General features: G+C 45.2%; 1 protein-coding gene across 3 annotated transcripts in view; it reads right to left on the bottom strand.

Moving 5' to 3' along the window:
• The window catches only part of MYLK4 (myosin light chain kinase family member 4), a 232870-nt gene that overhangs the window by 26586 nt on the left and 184622 nt on the right, over nt 1–21662 (bottom strand). For all 3 annotated transcript variants that reach the window (XM_077492098.1, XM_077492099.1, XM_077492097.1), the window contains 3 exons: nt 6127–6232; nt 5911–6004; nt 321–430 (listed from right to left, as the gene is read on the bottom strand). In XM_077492098.1, coding sequence (XP_077348224.1) covers nt 321–430; nt 5911–6004; nt 6127–6232 — 310 coding nt within the window. The remainder of the gene's footprint in view (nt 1–320; nt 431–5910; nt 6005–6126; nt 6233–21662) is intronic.

Here is a 21662-nt window from a genome sequence, read left to right as displayed (position 1 = left end):
ATCTACATCTTACTCTACATCTACAATTAGAGATTATTTTGCATCCAGACTTTCTTTGCTTCGTGACAGATGCAGATGTGGTAAACACTTTGGAGGTCATTAATATCAGAGAAAAGAAAATTGCAAAATAAAGTTGTTGCCCATAGTGACCTGTCAAACTTCTTGCTTTATTTGTTTTCATAACATGAAAGGTGATACTTGAGTAGTTTACTAATCAGAATGCTTGAAAGACATCTGATATCTTACCTGGTTTCTGCAATTGTATGTGAGCCCTGGCTTTTATATAGACATCAAGAAAAGGAAAAAATAAATACACTTACTATTCCATAACAAGGACTAAGTCATTTCGGGACTCAAAGGCATCATATAACTGAATGAGATTAACGTGATTCAGCTGGTTCATGACTTGAATCTCATTTTTCACTTCCTCCTAAAAAAATAAACATAATATTTTTATTAGCAACATTTCTGCTCCCACTTTGAGTATCATAGCTGAGCAACCAAGCACCATTGATGTTTGCTCACACTTGTGCAACAGCCAGCATTACACTGCCACGACTAGGGTATAAAAGATTAAGTTAAGGCCTGGTCACTCCACTACCAAAACCTGTTTAAATCAGACACTCTGACACCAACTGGAATTTAATGGCCCTCTCAGCCACTTTATTTAACAAAATATAAATAACAAATTAAATAACCTATATAAATACCAAATATACATAACAAAAAACAGCAGATGAATGTATACTGGAGTCTCAAGGCCCTTTTAGGCAACCAAGTTATACCTGTGACCCATAACGTAGGCCTCCAACAGAACCCCACTTACTCAGAGACAGGGTCAGGTACTCAATTACTGATATAAAGGTACTAAATTAGTTGCCATGACAGATCCTCTATCCCCAAGAAAACTCAACCCTGTAAGAAGAAAATCCATGACTAAATACAGAGGAAGGAGGGTGGGAAGATTCCCTGATGTCTGCCGTCTTTCTACTGAAACTTTCTTGGGACCGCCCTGCCTACAACCCCCTATGGACCCAATCCATCTAATCCGCTACACCAATCAGTTCAGTACCCTTCCTTCCTGCATCCTACAAACTTTACCAACTCTCCACCCCAGTCCTCCACTCCTCTTTTAACCCAGCCATGCTGTCCCTCCGTATATTCCTTCGGGGTTTTTATTCCAGGCCTGACTTTTCCTTTCCTAGCCACAGTCTAGTTTATACCCCTATGTAATTCTTCAAATTACACAAGAGACATAATTACATTGCTGGTGCTGCCAGTGGATGTTACTAGTTGCAGAGATACACCCACATGGCGTGACTGACATCTCTCTCACCCTTGCTTATGATGTATTTAGTAATAACAATGGATGTTACTACATTCAAACATGAAACAGGCAACTGTCTCCCATAGCATGAGATGCTAGGTCTTCTGGGAAATGTAGTCTCTATGTATACCTCCCAACTTTTTGAGATGGGAATGAGGGACATCTATTAACAAAAGTATGTAGCCATAAGACACACCCTCTGCTATGCCCCTTAACCTCCCTGGCAGTACGATTATTTCGGATTTTAGGTGCTAAAAGCAGTACCATTATTTTGCATGAAAATTTGGCGTTTTAGATTGTAGTCCTGTAATTCTTAGGAATAACTCTCTTAAATCTGTCCAAACCAGAGTCTAGCAGACATCCCGGGTATGATAAAGTTTGAAAAATGAAATCATAAATTATAATATAATAAATTATTATAAATAATTGTACCAAATAATATAACAATAATAAAAATTATTCAATAATGTAATCAAATCAAAAACACAGAAATTTGCTCAGTTGCAGAATTGTCACTCTCATTACTTTTCAGTATTTGATGACGGATCTCCCCACAAATCGCTATCGCTCAATTCTGCGAGTGATTCCAATTTATTATCGCTATTTTCCAGCTGGTCTAAAATAATTTTTGATGTAAAGGGACAGTTTTGGTTGCTATGGACAATCTCCAGTTTGCAGGCATAAAGAACAGTTTTTATTATATAAAACTGTATGCAGGACACTGGACAGACCACTAGGGACAAAGGGGATGTGAAATTTTTACATACAGCAATGTAATCTGTAAGATTACATTATACTGTATGTAATGTGTGTGTTTCACTTTTTGAATTTGGCGCCGATCTCCGTCCCCGTGCGTCGCAAAGCTCGCAGGGAATGGAGATCGGCTCGCTCGTACAGCGGGGAGACAACGCTGGATCCAAGGAAGAAGGTAAGTAAACGTCCTCCTGGATCCAGCGATGCAGTCCAGAGTCTGGCTCGGGGTTACCGCTTTTGGTATAAAAATTCCACCCCGAGCCAGACTCGGGAATACCGTCAGGGGGGTTAAAGGAGAATTATAAAAAAAAGATTAGTTAAACCCAAAATTACTTTTTTTTATTCCTTTAACCACTTTCAGACCGGACCAATTTGCTGGTCAAAGACCAGACCACTTTTTGCGATTCGGCACTGCGTCGTTTTAACTGACAATTGCGCGGTCGTGTGACGTGGCTCCCAAACAAAATTAACGTCCTTTTTTTCCCACAAATAGAGCTTATTTTTGGTGGTATTTGATCACCCCTGCGGTTTTTATTTTTTGCGCTATAAACAAAAATAGAACGATAATTTTGAAAAATGCATTATTTTTTACTTTTTGTAATAATAAATATCCCCCAAAAATATATAAAAAAACATTTTTTTCCCTCAGTTTAGGCCGATACGTATTCTTCTACATATTTTTGGTAAAAAAAATCACAATAAGCGATTATTGATTGGTTTGCGCAAAAGTTATAGCGTTTACAAAATAGGGATAGTTTTATAGCATTTTTATTAATAATTTTTTATTATTTTTTTTTTTACTAGTAATGGCGGCGATCTGCGATTTTTATTGTGACTGCGACATTGTGGGGGACCCATCGGACATTTTTGACACATTTTTGGGACCATTGTCATTTATACAGTAATCACTGCTATATAAATGCAGTGATTCCTGTGTAAATGACACTGGCAGTGAAAGGGTTAACCAGTGGGTGGCAGTGTAGGGGTTAAGTGTTCCTAGGGGTGTGTTACTAACTGTGGGGGGGTTGGGCTTTCATTTAGTGTACACTGATCTCTGCTCCAATCACATGGAGCAGAGATCAGCGTCACTAGTTGCTAGGCAGAATGGAAAAATGTTGTTTATACAGCATTTCCTCCATTCGGCCGCTCCGTGAGATGATCGCGGGGATGCCCGCGGCGATCGAGTCCGCGGGTCCCGCGACTGGACTCACGGGGGTCCCGACCAGTGCGGGAGCGCGCCGCCGGCGGCGCGCTCCCGATGGCACGGCGGCAACGAATATTGGACGTACATGTACGCCAATATGCCTGCCCGTGCCATTCTGTTGACGTACATCGTCGTGCGCTGGTCGGGAAGTGGTTAAACTGGCTCTGAAATTTAGAAATGCAATTCAGAAATTGGATGAAAGGTTTAGCACTGGGGAACACTTTTCGAAAGAAAAAAAGTGCATTGATATATATAATTATATGGATTATGATGGATTTTGTTCCTAATATGCTTCCTTGCCTCATGTGAGGGCCATGTTTACCTGCACTCTGAGTGCAGTCCCTTGAAATCAGGGACAGTTGGGAGCTTATGCAGGTATATGAGGATGTTGAGCTCTGCTTCTTCCCATTCTCAGTAAAAGCACTGCAGAAAGGTGAAGAAGAATGGTGCAGCATGAGACAAACGTTAGCAAAAAATAATAGGTACATTCAAGATTTTATTTTGTCTAAAATGTAGCGATAATGTATCAACGGAAGGGGTGGTAATGGAGGCTATTTATGATTATTGCTGACCAGGGTTCTGCTTTAAAATAACAAGGATGTGCTCCTGTGGATAAAAAGCACACATTTACTCTATAACTTGTGACATTTATAATGACTTTAAAGTTATGATTCTACTGTAAAGCATTCTAAAGTTATTTACAAGTTTAAAAAGTATTTATTTTTAAATTTGGCTTTCTTTTTAAATGCAAAATAACATTAAAACAAAAAAATTAATTGTTAAAAGGGAAGTATGGAAATGTTAAATTTTTTTTAATCATACTTGCCAAGGTGGATGCAGCAGATCGGTCCAATGCTGCATCTGTTCCCCGCCAGGTCTAAGACTGAGAACTAAGCGATCAATCACCACTGATCACTTGGTTCTCATAGCTCCCTGAGCAGAGAGCTGGTAACTGCTCTGCCCCCCCCCCCCCCTCGCTCACTGAAGCGCTGGACTGTGAAGGGGCGGGAGCGGCCGGGTCAGACTCGCATCGGTTTAACTCAACTAGGCAGCTAGCATTTTCAGAGGGAGACCAACTACTGAGTAATATAATGTCACGATGCCTTGCACAGGTCTGCAAAATTCCATCTATACAACACTAAAATTATGCCATACCCGTGCAAAGGGATATGCCTTTTTTTATATACTGTATTTATTAGCATATAACACACACTTTTTCACCCTGAAAATCATGTGCAAATAGCGTATGCATGCTATAGGCCGATACTTCAATTTTTGCTGCCCCAGAGGGGACAGAGAGGGGGCGGGACGAGCTTCATCAGATTACATACAGTGAGAATCTCCTGTTTACGTGGCAGCCTCTGTAATAGGAAGTCAAGTCTCCTGGGCTGCCATTGGACCACCGTTCTATCCATCATAGGAGATTCTCACTGTATGTGATCTGTTCACGCTCGTCCCGCACCCTCCCTGTCCCCTCTAGGCAGCAGATGGACATTGATCAGGCTGCACTGATGGCAATGTTGAGGCTGCTGCATTGAAGGCAATCGTAAGGCTGCTGCATTGATGGCAATGATGAGGCTGCTGAATTGATGGCAATGGTGAGGCTGAATTGATGTGGACTGATGAGGCTGCATTGATGGCACTTGTGAGGCTGCAGATGGACATTGATCAGGCTGCACTGATGGCAATGGTGAGGCTGCAGATGGGCACTGACCCTTATTTTGTTTCAAAGTTCCTTATTTATTAATTTTTTTTCCTGAAACTTCCCTCTTAAAATGAATGTGCTTGTTATACGCCGATAAATACTGTAATTACTGTAGTACGGTATAATCATTTCTTCAGTTGACTTGTCTTGTTCTATAGTGAAGCTGTGGCTGTGGAAGAATTGTGCCTATCATACTAGAGCATTCACAAGCAGGGAAAATAAAGAATTTTCAAAGAAAAAGATTCTGGGTCAATTAGATAACCAGTAATTACTAAAGGCAGTTCTAAAAGTTTGCAATGTATTCAAGTGTAGTTCTGCCCATCACTAGAGATCTCTATTGGATGAAATATATTTCCATTTATAGCCATCAGATGCCTATAGTAAATTATGCTATTAAATAATGTCATGGTAATTATTCAACAGTTTACAGATAGACACACTTCTTTTCATCTTCAAATATAACTAAATAAGAAACATTTTTTTTTTAGTTTTGGATAGAGGGGAGATGAATTAGAACACCTATCAGGTTTTTTTGGTGTCTGTATACCCAATAGGGAGATTTACCCTCCCTACATGTCCTGTGTACCATGTTCATTGAAAGTGAAACTAAAAAGAAAATTCTATATTTTGGGTTGTCCCCAGAAAAGTAATAGAGGGGAAATATTACAATGGAGACACTAGTACTAGGGACCTGGGGGTCCCCAAGAGATTCCCTAATTTGCAGAGACTTCCTCTCACTTCCTGTTGACTATGGGACACGAACTGAAGAGAAATCTCCCCAATGGAACAAAGATGGTAAAAATAAACCTTACAGTGGCTATAAACCCTCCCTTACTCTATCCAAAATGAAAAAAAAAAAAGTTTTGCCTATAGTTCTACTTTAAAATTTTGCAACTGGTGCATTTTATAAATTACACTGACCTTTTCTTTATGTCCTCTAGCCTTAATGATTTTAGCCGCCAAGGTAAGTCCCGATGCCTTTTCTGTGCATCTGTGTACTTGTCCAAATCTTCCACTGTAAATAAATGTAACACGTTTTTCTCATATTTTAAAAAGCCCTCATAAAATTTCAGTCATTACTTCTACATAGTTGCTGATTTATTGAAATAGGAGAATATCACTTATCCTATTACTTACCCTCCCAGTAAATGTGCTGTTTCCACAGTATAAAAACTATTAATCTGAGTATGTTTGGCAGAGACAATTCTGTGGTCGAAAGGGGCCGGAGGAGGAGGTGTGACATCTACAAGGGATTGAAAAGCAAATAGCATGTTATGGATGTAAAAGCCAGTTGAAGGCATTTCCAATAATGAATTAAAGGGCCATAAACCATACAACACAAGTTCTCTCAATAAAACATTCCCATATTCATACAATGTAACATATAATGTTTTATACATTTTCTCCTACAAAGAAATGTGATGCAGATTGCAGATTCTGTCACTTGAAAATCCTAATAGTACAGCAAAATATGTCTCTAAAAATGATAAATAACTTCACATAGTTTTTAACATGGTCAAGTAGATGTATAGATGTTAATAAAACCATTTTGTAAGCTAGACTATAATTTATGTATGTTCATCTTTTTAACATATAGGTGCAGTCTACTTTCTCCACAGCAGGTGGTGCCCTTCTGCTGCAGGCCTGTTGCTGGAGAGGATGTCAGGAGGAACAAGGTTCCTTTATGGTTTCCTAGATCACTGGGGACGCTATCATTGGATGCTGCCACCCCACGTGACTCAAGCCATCTTGGGTCATGCAGAGCCTATGCAAGACTCTGGCTCCTGGGTTTTGGCACGCTTTGGTGAGTAGACAGAGTAGGGACAGGTACCCCATCTGTGAGGGACAGTAACAGTGCAAGGGAAGGATCCTGACGAGGAGAGTAAGAGTAGGGCCTCATCTCTTCTGGACATTCTCCCTACAGGGGACCAGAAGGTCAGACCACATTCAGTCCCCTTGAAACAGGCGCTGTCATTCTGACCTGGCTAGGTGGCTTTCCCTCCGGGTTTGTGGTAAATTGTTGCGGTATTTCTCCAACACAAGTTTATTGCACCTGCCTGTGTGTGAATTATTAACTCACCAGGCTACATCCCACCTACAAACATACTGAGACCAAACTAGCAAAACAACTGTATGTTATTAAATCCAAGAAGCACAGTAAGACCAGTGAGTGACCTGTACATTCTATATCTCTATCGAGAAGTTAATTAGTTGTACCTAAAAAGTGCATTTAACTTGATCTGAATTCTCTCAAATTCTCTGCAGCCTAAATTCACAGAGCTCCTCAACGACATAATCTGCTTCCTGAATTCACACTGTCTACCGTTCTCCACTTTACAATCATTCGGACTTCAAACCTCCAAAGCATGTTTAAACATGATAAGAAGGCAAGCGACACTACCAAGGTGCTTGAGGCCATCTCCGTATGCCAGACATCCTTAACCTCCAAAATTGAGGAAATACGTGTGGACATCTCCCTGATCAGACAGGACATGACCAAGCTCAGGGACCGTGTCAAGGAAGCGGAGGACAGGATTAGTACTGCGGAGGATGCGCTGCATCCGCTTCAGCATTCCCACGCGGAGGTACAGCGCCAATTACAACTCCTCGCCATGAAGCATGATGATTTGGAGAACAGGAGGGCCCGCCGATCGAACCTTCGCTTCGTGGGCCTTCCGGAGGGTGCTGAGGGACAGGATCCCCCCACCTTCCTCGAGAATCTACTGATTACAACCTACGGAAGGGAGGCCTTCTCCACATCGTTTGTGGTGGAGAGGGCGCATCGCATGCCGGCCAAGAGACCACCGGAGGGAGCGCCTCCCCGCACATTCATCGCCAAGCTGTTGAATTTCCGAGATCGTGACGCCATTCTGCGATTAAGCAGGGAAAAGGGTAATATCCCCTTCCAGGCTGGCCGATTGATGGTCTTTCCGGATTTCTCGGCGGAGGTGCAGAGGCAAAGGGCTCGTTTTGTGGAGGTGAAGCGACGGCTGCGGACCCACCATCTGAAGTACGCGATGATGTACCCAGCAAGGCTCCGTATTATTGGGGAGGACCGTGCACACTTTTTTGACGATGCTGCACAGGCGGCGGAATGGCTGGATAGAAGGGAGGCAGCCCGGAACCGCCCGGCCTGAGCAGAGGAGGAATGCCTGGACTGCCTCGTGGAGGTGAGCCCCTACCTTGACTGATCTTCTGTTCCAGGATCCCCCTTTGTTGCCCCTTATTGTCCTTACCTGCCTCTGCGCGGATGTTACTGCGCCCACTTCTTCTATTTATATGCTTCTCCTGTTTTTGCATTTTTTACCTTTTTTCTTTTTACTTTTTGTGCCTTTGGACTTACCGCTCTATGCTGACTGTATTATGCTGACTAGCAGACTATGAGCGGTCTTATTTCTTCTGTGGGCGCCAGAACTGTCACGAGAAGCGGGATACCTTTGCTTTCCGGGGGGGGGGGGGGATAAGATATATGCCTCAATCCTCTTTTTTTTTATTTTAATCTTGTTTTATTTTTGGTTTTGCTATCTGCTATGGCGTGTTCTCGAGATAGCTGATATATACAATTCACGGACATCGTGCACTGTTTCTGGACTTTTCTTTGTTTTATTCTTCTCATGCTTTTATACCGGGTTGGGGGCGGGGGCGGTTGGCTCTATTGCTCCTATGGGCTTACAGTATAGCCACAGTCACCGTTTCAGCGAGTGGTCGTCCTCTGGTAGGGTAGGTACCACGTTGGCCGCATGCGCAGGGGACTGTGCGGGTTGACCGGCGGCGGCCACTCGGCTGTCCTTATGTGCATGACGAGGGGACAGGGACCTACTAGGTTGGGGATGAATGCTCCAGCTATGTTGGGGAGGCTGAGGGCTGGGTGGGGGAGGGAGGGGGGAATTTGTTTAAAGTTATGTTCAAAGTTGTGTTTTTGGTGGTACATGTGAATATTGCTGTAACATGGGACTTCTCATGTGTCTTTTTTTTACGGTGTCATACTCGGGGGAGGAGGGAGGATCCGCTCTGGAGGTCAAGCTGCACGCCCTGGCTCATGACTGAAATTCTGTTGGTACATGTCGGCCGTTAAATTTTTGACGTGGAACGTCCGCGGGATCAGAGACAAAATTAAACGTACTGCTGTCTTTAGCTGTTTAACCACTTCAGGACCGCCGTATTGCCAATGTACGTCAACACAATGGCACAGGCAGGCACAATCACGTAGATCTACGTGATTGCCTTCCAGCGGAGGGGGGGTCCGATCGGACCCCCTCCCGCTGGTTACGGCGGTCCGGTTCGCTCCAGGAGCGCTCCGTGATGAGGGGATGGCCGTTGGTTTTCGGCCACCCCCTCTGGATCGCTCCTGGCCAATGAGAAGCTTCCTCCCACTGTGTATTGTTTACACAGGAAGGAGGAAGTGATGTCATTCTCCTCGGGGCGGTCTTTTTGACCGGACTACGAGGAGAAGACTAATAGTAAGTGTGCACCAACACTACACTGACATGTAGGTACACACAGGCACACAACCCCCCCCCCGATCCCCCCCCCCGATCGTCCCCCGATCCCCCCCGCCCCCCCCTCCCCCCCAGTCACAGTGTCACTGATTGCATTGATCATTTCTTTACTGATCAATGCATTCAGTGTCAGTTGTGACAGTAAAAACTGTCAGGACAGTTAGTGTTAGGTCCAGGGTAGCCCCCTATCACCCCCCAATAAAGATTTAACCCCCTGATTGCCCCTAGAGTTAACCCTTTCACCCCCTTTTGCCAGTGTCACTAAGCGATCATTTTTCTGATTGCTGCATGTGTCGCTAGGTAGCTAGTTATTTTTTTAGGTTCACCGCCAGGTTTTTATATCGCTAGGTACCCCGATATACTACTCAATAATGGTTTTAACCCCCTGATTGCCGCTAGTTAACCCTTTCACCCCCTTTTGCCAGTGTCACTAAGCGATCGTTTTTCTGATCGCTGCATTAGTGTCGCTACAGTCGCTAGGTAGCTAGTTATTTTTTTAGGTTCACCGCCAGGTTTTTATAGCGCTAGGTACCCCAATATACTACCCAATAATGGTTTTAACCCCCTGATTTCCGCTAGTTAACCCTTTCACCCCCTTTTGCCAGTGTCACTAAGCGATAATTTTTCTGAACGCTGCATCAGTGTCGCTAGTGTCGCTAGGTAGCTAGTTATTTTTTTAGGTTCACCGCCAGGTTTTTATAGCGCTAGGTACCCCGATATACTACCCAATAATGGTTTTAACCCCCTGATTGCTGCTAGTTAACCCTTTCACTCCCTTTCACCAGCGATCACAGTATAAGTGTCACTGGTGACGCTGGTTAGCCAGTTAGTTATTTAGGTTCCCCGTCAGGTTTTTATATAGCGCCAGGGACCCCCATATACTACCTAATAAAAATTTGAACCCCCTGATTGCCCCTAGTTAACCCTTTCACCACTGATCACTGTATAAGTGTTACGGGTGACTCTGGTTAGTTTGTTTTTTATAGCATCAGGGCACCCACCATTTATTACCCAATAAAGGTTTAACCCCCTGATCACCCGGCGGGTGATATCAATTAGGTTTTAGGGTCAGGGTCTGCGTCGCCCCAGGCAGCGCTAGGTTAGTGCCAGTACCGCTAACACCCACACGCAAAGCATACACCTCCCGTAGTGGTATAGAATCTGAACAGATCAATATCTGATCTGATCAGATCTATACTAGCGTCCCCAGCAGTTTAGGGTTCCAAAAAAACGCATTGTTAGCGGGATCAGCCCAAATACCTGCTAGCACCTGCGTTTTGCCCCTCTGCCCAGCCCACCCAAGTGCAGTATCGATCGATCACTGTCACTTACAAAACACTAAACACATAACTGCAGCGATCGCAGAGTCAGGCCTGATCCCTGCCATCGCTAACAGGTTTTTTGGTAGCATTTTATATTCAAATCCGGAAGGCAGTGCTTGGTTTTCGGGGTCCCGTACGTGGCTAGGCTCCCAAAAAGTCCCCCACATGTGGTATCCCCGTACTCGGGAAAAGCAGCAGAATTTATTTTGGGGTGTAATTTGACTTCTGCCCATAGCATGTGTGAGCAATATATCATTTAGTGACAACTTTGTGCAAAAAAAAAAAAAGTTTGTAATATTCCCGCAACTTTTGGCAAAATATAAAATATTCCATGGACTCAACATGCCTCTCAGTAAATAGCTTGGGGTGTCTACTTTCCAAAATGGGGTCATTTGGGGGGGTTTTGTGCTATTTTGGCATTTTATGGCCTTCGAAACTGTGATAGGTAGTGAGGAGTTAAATCAAAAATTTGCACCCTTAGAAATCCTGAAGGTGGTGATTGGTTTTCGGGGTGCCGTGCGCGACTAGACTCCCAAAAAGTCCCACACATGTGGTATCCCCGTACTCAGGAGAAGCAGCAGAATGTATTTTGGGGTGTCATTTCACATATGCCCACAGCATGTGTGAGCAATATATCATTTAGTGACAACTTGGTGCAAAAAAAAAAAAGTTTGTAATATTCCCGCAACTTGTGGCAAAATATAAAATATTCCATGGACTCAACATGCCTCTCAGTAAATAGCTTGGGGTGTCTACTTTCCAAAATGGGGTCATTTTGGGGGGTTTTGTGCTATTTTGGCATTTTATGGCCTTCGAAACTGTGATAGGTAGTGGAAGTTAAATCAAAAATTTGCACCCTTAGAAATCCTGAAGGTGGTGATTGGTTTTCGGGGTGCCGTGCGCGACTAGACTCCCAAAAAGTCCCACGCATGTGGTATCCCCATACTCGGGAGAAGTAGCGGAATATATTTTGGGGTGCAATTCCACATATAACCATGGCATGTGTGAGCAATATATCATTTAGTGACAACTTTTTGTAAAAAAAATTTTTCAATCCCTTAGGACAAAAAAAATAAATATTCAATGGGCTCAACATACCCATCAGCAATTTCCTTGGGGTGTCTACTTTCCAAAATGGGGTCATTTGGGGGGGATTTGTACTGCCCTGCCATTTTAGCACCTCAAAAAATGAGATCGGCAGTCATAAATTAAAAGCTGTGTAAATTCCAGAAAATGTACTCTAGTTTGTAGACGCTATAACTTTTGCGCAAACCAAAAAATATACGCTTATTGACATTTTTTTACTAAAGACATGTGGCTGAATAAATTTTGCGCTCAATGTATGACTAAAATTTAGTTTATTCGATTTTTCTTATAACAAAAAGAAGAAAATATCTTTTTTTTTCAAAATTTTCGCTCTTTTTCCATTTATATCGCAAAAAAAAAAAATCGCAGAGGCAATCAAATACCATCAAAAGAAAGCTCTATTTGTGGGAAGAAAAGGACGCAAATTTCGTTTGGGTGCAATATTGCATGACCGCGCAATTACCAGTTAAAGCAGCGCAGTGCGAAATTGCAAAAAGACCTCTGGTCCTTAAGGTGTTTATTGGTCCGGAGCTGAAGTGGTTAAAGGCGTACAGGGCTGACATTGTCGTGCTGACTGAGACGCATGTGACCGGCCAGCTCCGGCTCGCACTGCGGCGGCCCTGGGTTGGCTGGTCATATCACGCAACTCATTCCCCTTACTCCCGTGGTGTCTCAGTCCTTGTGGCTAAGACGTTGCACTTTGGCCTGCTCTCCCTGCGGACAGACCCACTGGGCCGATATGTTTTTATGCACTGTAATATTTATGGCAGACAATATCTTATTATAGCCCTATATATACCGCCCCTGTACTCTGCATGCCTGGTCACAGAGGGACTGTTGTACATGGCCCAATACCCGGGTACCCCAGCCATTTGGCTTGGGGACTTTAACATGACTCTGAACCCCCGCAGGGATAGGCTGCGCGGAGACGTGGACCCAGCCACCCCGACAGAAACTAGGCTGTCTGGCACTCTCGGTGAGTTCTCCTTGACTGAGGTATGGCGTCATAGGAACCCCGATACCACTGCATTTTCCTGTTTCTCAGCCTCACACACCACTATGTCCCGGATTGATTATATCCTCGTGTCTGATGTCCTCCTCTCGCGGGTGGAGGACGCGGGGAACCATGTTAGGTCCCTCTCGGACCATGCCCCCTGTCGGGCGGCTATCTGTCTAGCCCCTCAGGTGGGGCCCTGATCTTGGCGCCTTAACCCCTTTTGGCTGACGGTGCTGGGGGAGGAGGGTGGGGGCCTGGCGGGGGAATGGCAGTATTTTTTTGAGGTCAATAGGGGCACAGCTGCGGCGGGGACGGTGTGGGAGGCGTTCAAATTACATGCCCGCGCTATTCTGATTAGCCGGATCAATAGATTGAAGCGGGCATCCCAGGAGGCTATGCGACAGGCGACGGTACAGCTGGAATCAACGACTAGTGCGTTCATGTCTACTCCCACGCATGCCAATGCCTCGGCACTTAAACTCCAAATGCGCGTGGTGGAGCTACTACATTACGAGCAGGCTCGGCGTAAACATTTTTTTTCGAACCAGCGCATTTTCGAGCAGGGCGAAAGGGCTGGGAAGCTATTGGCATACCTGGCTCATCAAGATGTGGTGGTATCGTTACTAGACCAGAACGCTGCCCTGACATCTGACCCGATGGCTGTAGCAGAGCTGTTTCGACAGTATTATGCAGACCTGTACACGTCCAGAGCGTCGGCCACGGCACAGGAGACTCGGGCGTTCCTGCAGACCATCCCAGTTGCACAACTGTCTGCGGCCCAGACCGCGGAGTTGGAGCTCCCCTTTACTAAGGAGGAGGTGGAGGCTGCGGTTTTGTCTTTGGCGGCTTCCAAGGCCCCTGGGCAGGACGGGCTACCGTTGGATTTTTACGTGGCGTATCTGGAGGTGCTAGCCCCCGAACTTCTTAGACTGTACAATTTCTTATTTGAATCTGGGTCCCTTCCCGATACCCTTCGACAGGCGACAATAGTGGTTATTCCGAAGCCGGGAAAAGACCCCCTCCTTCCTGACTCGTACAGGCCGATTTCTCTGCTCCAGGTGGACGCCAAAATAATGGCCAAAATTTTGGCATCCCGACTGAACTCGCATATTCTTTCCCTGATACATCCAGACCAAACCGGGTTTATGCCAGGCAAGAACACGGCCATGAACGTCCGTAGATTGCACATGAATCTTCAGGCATGTCCCGAGGGGATGGGTGCTCGGGCTGTGGTGGCGTTGGATGCGGCCAAGGCATTCGATTCTGTGGAATGGGAGTATTTGTGGGAATGCCTCAGACGCTTTGGGATTGGCCCTAATTTTATTCAATGGGTTAGGGTGCTATACTCCTCCCCGGAGGCCAGGGTGGCAGTGAACGGGCAGATGTCGGAACCCCTGATCCTGGGACGGGAGACTAGGCAGGGTTGCCCACTGTCCCCTCTCCTGTACGCCTTGGCGGTGGAGCCGCTTGCGGCCTCCCTCCGAACCAATGCTAATGTCCAGGGACTTCGGTCAGGCCCCATCACCGAGAAGGTGAGCTTGTATGCAGACGACATGCTCCTCTATCTGGCGGATGAGGGGCCGTCCCTGCGGGCTGCTCTACAGATTATAGAGGATTTTGGGGTTCACTCGGGCCTTCGGGTTAATTGGTCGAAATCCCAGATATTGCCCATAGACATGTCCCCCCCCCCCCCCACCTGCGACGCAGCCTCCCTTCCACTTCGTAGAGTATCATCCATTCAATACTTGGGAGTCCAGATCACCAGGGAGCCCCTGGATTATGTGACACATAACATCCTACCCCTGATCCCATACCTCAAAGCCAAGACTCAAACTGGGGCCAGACTCCCCTTGGGAGTAATGGGAAGAATCAATCTGATAAAAATGATTATTTTACCCAAAATCTTATATAAAATGTGGCATTCGCCCACTCTTATACCCCTCAACATCTTTAAAACAATAGACACTATCCTTAATACTTTTGTTTGGGGATCAGGCCGCCATAAACTGGCATGGAATACACTCAAGAACCCCACAGAACTGGGAGGGGCGGCGCTCCCTGACATACGCTCGTACTATATCGCGGCCCAGCTGTCCCATTTTCACCACCTACATAAGTCAGATGGCCCCCGGTATCACACGCTGACCTGTGGAAAATCTCATGACCCTACACACGCTCCCCTCCAGGTTTTGTTTCGCGGACGAGCGAGGGGTGGGAGGAAGAAAGGCGGCACGCCCCTACTGGACCAACACAGGCGTATATGGGATGTTGCTCAGGGGATGGTCGGGGCTGAGAGGGTGCACTCTCACACTCCACTGTGGCACAATCCCCAATTGGGGGAGCTCAGATCGTTACCGGGAGTGGGGCAATGGGCCTCTAGGGGGGTGATATATTTACATCAGGTTGTCTCCCCGATGGGAGTCCGCAGCTTCCATGCATTACAGGCGGAATTTGGACTGCCCTCGCACATGGCTTTTTGCTATGCACAACTCTCCGGGCCCAATTCGTGGACGGGTTCCCCAGTACCCAAGAGATGCCCCTGGTGGGTGTTATAGTGGGGGAGGATCCCGCCAAGCTTATCTCAACTATATACACTCTCCTTAGAACGCGTACGGTGACCGGGATTGCGGAGGTAGCTAAGCATAGATGGGAGGAGGAAGTAGGCCCACTGGACACTGAAGAATGGGAGGACATTCTCACCAATGTTGGACTGGTTTCCCCTAGGTTGTCGGACCGGCTGACCCAACTCTACATTATACACAAGGCATACCTCACCCCGCTAAGACTGAGCAAGTTCCGCGTGGCACAGGACCCGGGGAGCCCACGCTGTGGGGATCACCCGTGTATATTTTATCCCTTAATATGGGCTTGTCCGGACACTCAGGCCTATTGGCTGCGCGTCATCCAATTTTTATATGACCACATGGGTTCTCCTCTACAGGTTGACCCCAAAATTTGTCTACTAGGTCTTCTGCCTGACACACGGAACACTCGCTGTCATACCACTTTTCTACACGAGACCCTGTTTAGTGCTAGAAAACTGATTGCTAGGCTGTGGCTACGTACAGCACCCCTCACAATTAGAGCATGGATAACCGAGGTGAATCTGTCGCTGCCTCTGAAGAGGGTCATTTACGCACATAGGGGTTGCCCCAACAAATTTACCAGGATATGGGACAGGTGGCTTGCCAGCCCGGACACCTGTGTGGAGTCTGCCTAAAGACCTGCTGGCGGTCGAGGTACAAAAACTATTTATTACCCGCAGTCCCAGTCCACTGGGGGAGCTGACCGGTGGGTGGCGGGGATAGAGGGGTGGTGTGGAGATACTGGTGGTATAGAATTGGCCTGCATTAACTCGGGGTGCGGCCTCCTGGGTGGTTCTGCTCCCCGGGCCATATCGGCGGTTGCCTGGAGGTTCTGGGGGGTGGGATGTTGGGGCGGTCTTGAATGCAGTACGACCAACGAAGCTATAATGTATATCTGTGCACTGTATAACATCTGTGTCTGTGGTTTGATTGCCGTGTTGCTCTCAATGCATTATTTGCTGTATGACCTGTTGATCTAGTCCACCAATAAACTTGTTGTTTCAAAAAAAAAAAACAACATGATAAGAGGCTGTGAGAAACCTATTAAAACGGTAGTAAACTCTTTTGTCATAAAAAAAAGAGGTCCTCCTGCAGGTTAATGTCATAATGTGCTAGCATGCATCACATACTAGCACATTATGACAGACTTACCTGTAAAGCAGGTCCCTCCACCAATGCACCAGTGACAGAACCTCCATCCTTAACCAATCTTCCTTCCGGGTTTGCACGCTCTTGTAATTTAAATGGCTGGACCATGATAACCTCACACCTGAGGGTGTGCATGGGAGTCAAAATAGGGACATATATCTCTAAATCAGGGGTGCTCAGTCTTTTGAAGATTGAGGGCCACTTAAATGATTTGTTAACCAGTTGTCACCACAATGAACTGTGCTGTTTTTACCCCCCCCCCCCAATGAGTCCTTACTGTCCTGAGCCCCCTATAAGTCTGCTTTCATGCTGATGTGCTGCAGTTTACCTGCACCACAGCTGCAGCGCAGTGCACCTGCGGCTTTCATGTGGGTTAGCTGCACTGAGCCATAGACTTCTATTACAGCTTGCGGGTGTGGTGCACTTTCTGAAAGTGCTGAAAAACTCTTGCATTCAGTTTTGTGGATTAGCGTGAAAGCAGCCTAATAACCTTTTGTGCTAATATGCCCATTTCAAAAGTGCAGTGTATGTGGCTGCCTGCTTCCTCCACTGCCGGCACCGATTCCATGCACTCTGATACTGTGGAATGGTGAGTCTGCAATCTGTTGATCTTGATTGTGCAACCCACCATCCCAGAGCATGGGCATGACTTTCCTGGTTTGAGGTCGTGTGCCATATCAGAGGCCTCTATGGGCCATGGGTTGAGCACCTCTGCTCTAAATGGATGACACACTCAAGTGTATTCAGAGTGCAGTGGGCATGTGCCGGTGACGTCACCAGCTGCTACAAATGTAATTATCTCCTAAACGGTGCACATTTAGGAGATATTCACCTACAGGTAGGCCTTATAGCTTACCTATAGGTACAGCTGAAAAGTGGCCTTTACTACCGCTTTAATAATGACTAAGGAGGAGCTTCAGATTTCACCCAAAAACCAAGCCATTCTCTTAGCGGGCGAACAAAATGGTCAGACTTGACCAGTTCATTCACCTGCCTTAATCTCTGGCTGCTGCAGCTAATGTTTATTCATTTAGTTGTGGCATTACTATCACCACTAAATGACAGCTTTCAGCTGTCCACCTTCTGGCTAATTTTGAATTGTAAACAAGCAGGTGGGCATCTCAGGTGACATCATTGATCAATGATTGTCATGGGGGATATCTTAAACGTTCACATGAAATAGTACATCTGCAGGATGTACTCCAGCAAAAGTGACATTTAGAAAACTATTGCCATGAAATAACAGATCTTTACAGCCAGTGGATCTGAAATAACATCATTGTCCACATATGATCATGACCTTATTTGGTCAGTGATGTTAGTCAGCTTCCCAAGCCAGTTTGTTAACATTCAGCTGCCAGCTGTATTTTGCGGCGAGAGTCTGAAGAGAGGAACGCCAGCGCGGCTCATTGGGGCGTCATTCATTGTGATTGATATACCTACCTCATTGGATGACATGATTGACATTGAATTTACTTTGTGGGACATGGTTTAAGGGGTCCTTTTAAAGTAAAATACTTTTTCTACGCTGTGAATGAGTAACAACGAATGCTATGTGCCCTGTACATTCACAAGGGGTGGCAGATAAGTCCCCTCCCCTAGCAGACCCCCATATCCACCAAGACATGAAAGTGGGAATAAGGCCCTTGTTGCCATCAACAAGGCGGTGGCAAAGTGTATCATCTGGGGTCCCCCAGAAAGGTACGCTCCCCATGGCCATGGCAATGTGGCCTTGCATTATTCAGGAGAGGTAGCATGCTCACTACCCTGCCCTTTCCTGGCCAGCTAGGCTGCATGCATAGATAAGAATCTGGTAAGGATTTTGGGACTATTTTTTGTTGTTAATTTTCTGTGGGGTCCCCTAACATGTCTATACCAGACCCTTGTCTAGGATAAGTCTATGCCATTTTTTGTTTTTTACATTTTGTTTTTCTGCAGGGCATGTGGCCTTGTATACTTTAGAAGGGTCACTCAGGCTGCATGAATGGATAATAGTCTGGTATAGATTTTTAAGGGAAGCCACAAATAATTTGTGAGGTCCTCCATTCCAGTCGCTTATCCAAACATGCATCCTAACTGATCAAGAAAGGACCAGGAAAGGAAGTAGTAGAAGTAGTATTAGTAGAATTGTCCATACCTCCTCCTGAATCATACGAGGCCACATGCCCTCAATATTGGTAGTGTACCTTGCCAGGCCTCTCCCTCAAGCAAGGCACTTTGTTTTCATGTTGATAGGGACAGGACCTTATCTGCACATCTTTGGCTTGATGGATGCGGTTTTCTGCATTGGAAGGATACTTATCAGAATCAGGAAGCACCCTGTAAGATAAAGGGCTCCCAGATATCTGCTACCACCACATGAATGAGTACCACTTGTTATTCAATTACAAAAAAATGACAAATTAAATAAGCACACAGACACATTAAAAAATACTTATCATATAATGTACCATCAATCACATTGTCCAGAGCTGTAGATCTATCATCCTTATGATGAACAATGCCCGAAGACTCACCCACACAAACATGAACCTTTCTTGCAGAGCTCTTGAAACAGATGAGAGTCCATCCTTCCCCACCGAAACCTTATGCAAAATATCAAGAATTTGGCTGGAGATGCTAGATGACAGCTGTAACCACTTAGGGTCATGACTATATTTGGATATGGACGTTACCCTGGATCCAACAGCTAATTTGATTGTAAACGGCAAAGAAGTGTTACTTAGTGGCAATAGTTTAAAATACTACTATGCTTTACCAAAAGATAGCAAATTGGCCTTGAAAAAGGTCAGAAAAAAAAAACAGAAAGATTTGTCTCTCATAGACTTTAATGAAGTTGTAAACTCTGCAGCCCCTGTATTAAGTTGGCCATACATTATACAATTTTCTCATTCAATCCTCTTTAGATTTACCTTCGACTATGTAGTGCACGGGCTTGCCTTATTCATATAAATTGAAAATGTTTAGATTTGACCTCATATTATATGGTTTTGGTAAATTTAAAGGAAAATTGTACAAGAAAATTGTATAATGTATGGCCAGCCTTAGGTAACCGTCTATGCTGATGGGACGGGAAAAGGAAATGACAGTTTGTAAACAAAGCAGCCAGGGGATCCTGGGAGATGCAAATGGTCACATATGACCATGACCATATGTGATCAATGCCATTAGCCAGCAATTCTGGTCTGTTTGCTGACATTCAGATGCGGGCCAGCGAGCTGTCATTTAGCAGCAAGAGTCCAGTGGGAGAGGATTGCTAATGTGGATAGTAGTGTTTGTGCCAACAGGGATTTGTCCATTGTGATTAAAATAGATATATTGTATGTCACTACAACTGACATTGAATTTACACTCTGGGGATTTTTTGAGGGTTAAAGCTTTTTTTGAAGGTTAATTAAATACTTTCTCAATTTACCCTCCCGGTTTGAAGGGAATGTGGCTTGGTATGGTTAAAGACAGTGAAGGACGTTCACTGCTCTTCCCTTTCCTGGTCAACCAGGCTGTATGCCTGGATAAGAGTCTGGCATGGATTTTTTCTACCCATACTAGACCTTTTGTATGGGATGCCCCTCAAAAATTCATACCAGAACATTATATATTCATGTAGAAGGCATATTATCAGCTCCTCTAAGCCCTTGTACACACGCTTGGACATTCCGACAGAAAATGTCCGATCGCACCGTGTTGTCAGATAATCCGACCATGTGTGGGCTCTATCAGACTGTTTCCGTCTGAATATCTGACCGACAAAGTTTTAGAGCTGGGCTATAAAATTTTCCGACAACATGATCCGATCGGACTTTGTCCGATCGTTTGTAGAGAATTCCGATCGGACAAAGTGCCACGCATGCTCAGATCAAAGCTATTGGCTACTAGCCTGAACGTAGTCCCGTTGTAATGAAATAACGTCATCCCGTTCTGAAGGATCGGATTTTCTGACAACTTTGTCCGGCCGTGTGTATGCCTCACCAGTTTCGGACAAAATCCATCGGACAAAATCTGACGGATTTGGTTGTCGGAATGTCCGACCGTGTGTACAAGGGCTAAGAGCTATCTTCAGTTTAATTTCAGGATTCCTACTTGTGTACAAGCGCATATGTGTGTAAGTGCACTTGTGTTCATGCATATTTGTGTTTGTTCAGTCGCACGTGCGTGCATGTGTGAGGGTACTAGTTTTTGTGCATATGCATGCTTGTACATATGTGCAGGGGAGCATAAATGTGAACTCTTTGGTCCTATATAGGGGGCTGGTATGGATTTTTAAGAGGCCCCATGCAAGAAAAAGAGCTGTTGGGTCCCCCAAAAATCCATACCAAACCCTTATCCTACATAAGGGTCTGGCATTCATTTTTAAGGAGAAACCAATGAAAAAAAGAGCTACTGGGTCAAAAAAACAAACAGGTCTGGTATAGGTCCCCAAACTCCATACCAGCCAGTATGCAGACATGTAGCCTGGCTGGTCAGAAAAGGGAGGAGCAGTAAGCAGCCAACTTCCATGAGGGTTGTGTAACTAATTCAAATGGGACAATGCAATTAGTCATTTTATATACAACGATATAGATAAATGAGGGACAAATGAGAATAAAGAGGGACAGAGGGACTTTGTTCCAAATCAGGGACAGTCCCTCAAAATCAGGTACAGTTGGGAGGTTTGTAGATGGCATACTGTCAGTTCCTCCAAAAGCTGTGTGCAGGTACATGTCAAGGTGCTTTTGTGTGCACAGATGCATGTGTTTGTGCAAGTTCACTTGTGTGCATGCATATATGCTTATGTATGTGTGTGTGAGGCTGGTAGTGCTCAAGCAGGTGTATGCTTCTGTGTAAGGGCCTGGTCACACTAGAGCAGTGACTGGCGTTTTTTCGCACTGGAAGAACAACAGTCACCAATAGGCACATAGAAAAAATTGCTTTCTATGTTGTTTTCTATGTGACCTGTCCTCACTACAACACAGTTGGAGATGTGGTACAGTGAGGTGCAATAATATTCAGGCAAGCTGCATAGTATCGCACCTCATTGGATGGCCCTCGCACTTCA

The sequence above is a fragment of the Lithobates pipiens genome, unplaced genomic scaffold (genome assembly GCF_037356315.1).
Source record: "Lithobates pipiens isolate NorthernLeopardFrog02 unplaced genomic scaffold, aLitPip1_a1.2 Scaffold_19, whole genome shotgun sequence".
In the NCBI taxonomy this organism is placed as follows: Eukaryota; Metazoa; Chordata; class Amphibia; order Anura; family Ranidae; genus Lithobates; species Lithobates pipiens.
This window is presented reverse-complemented; position numbering and strand designations above follow the sequence as displayed.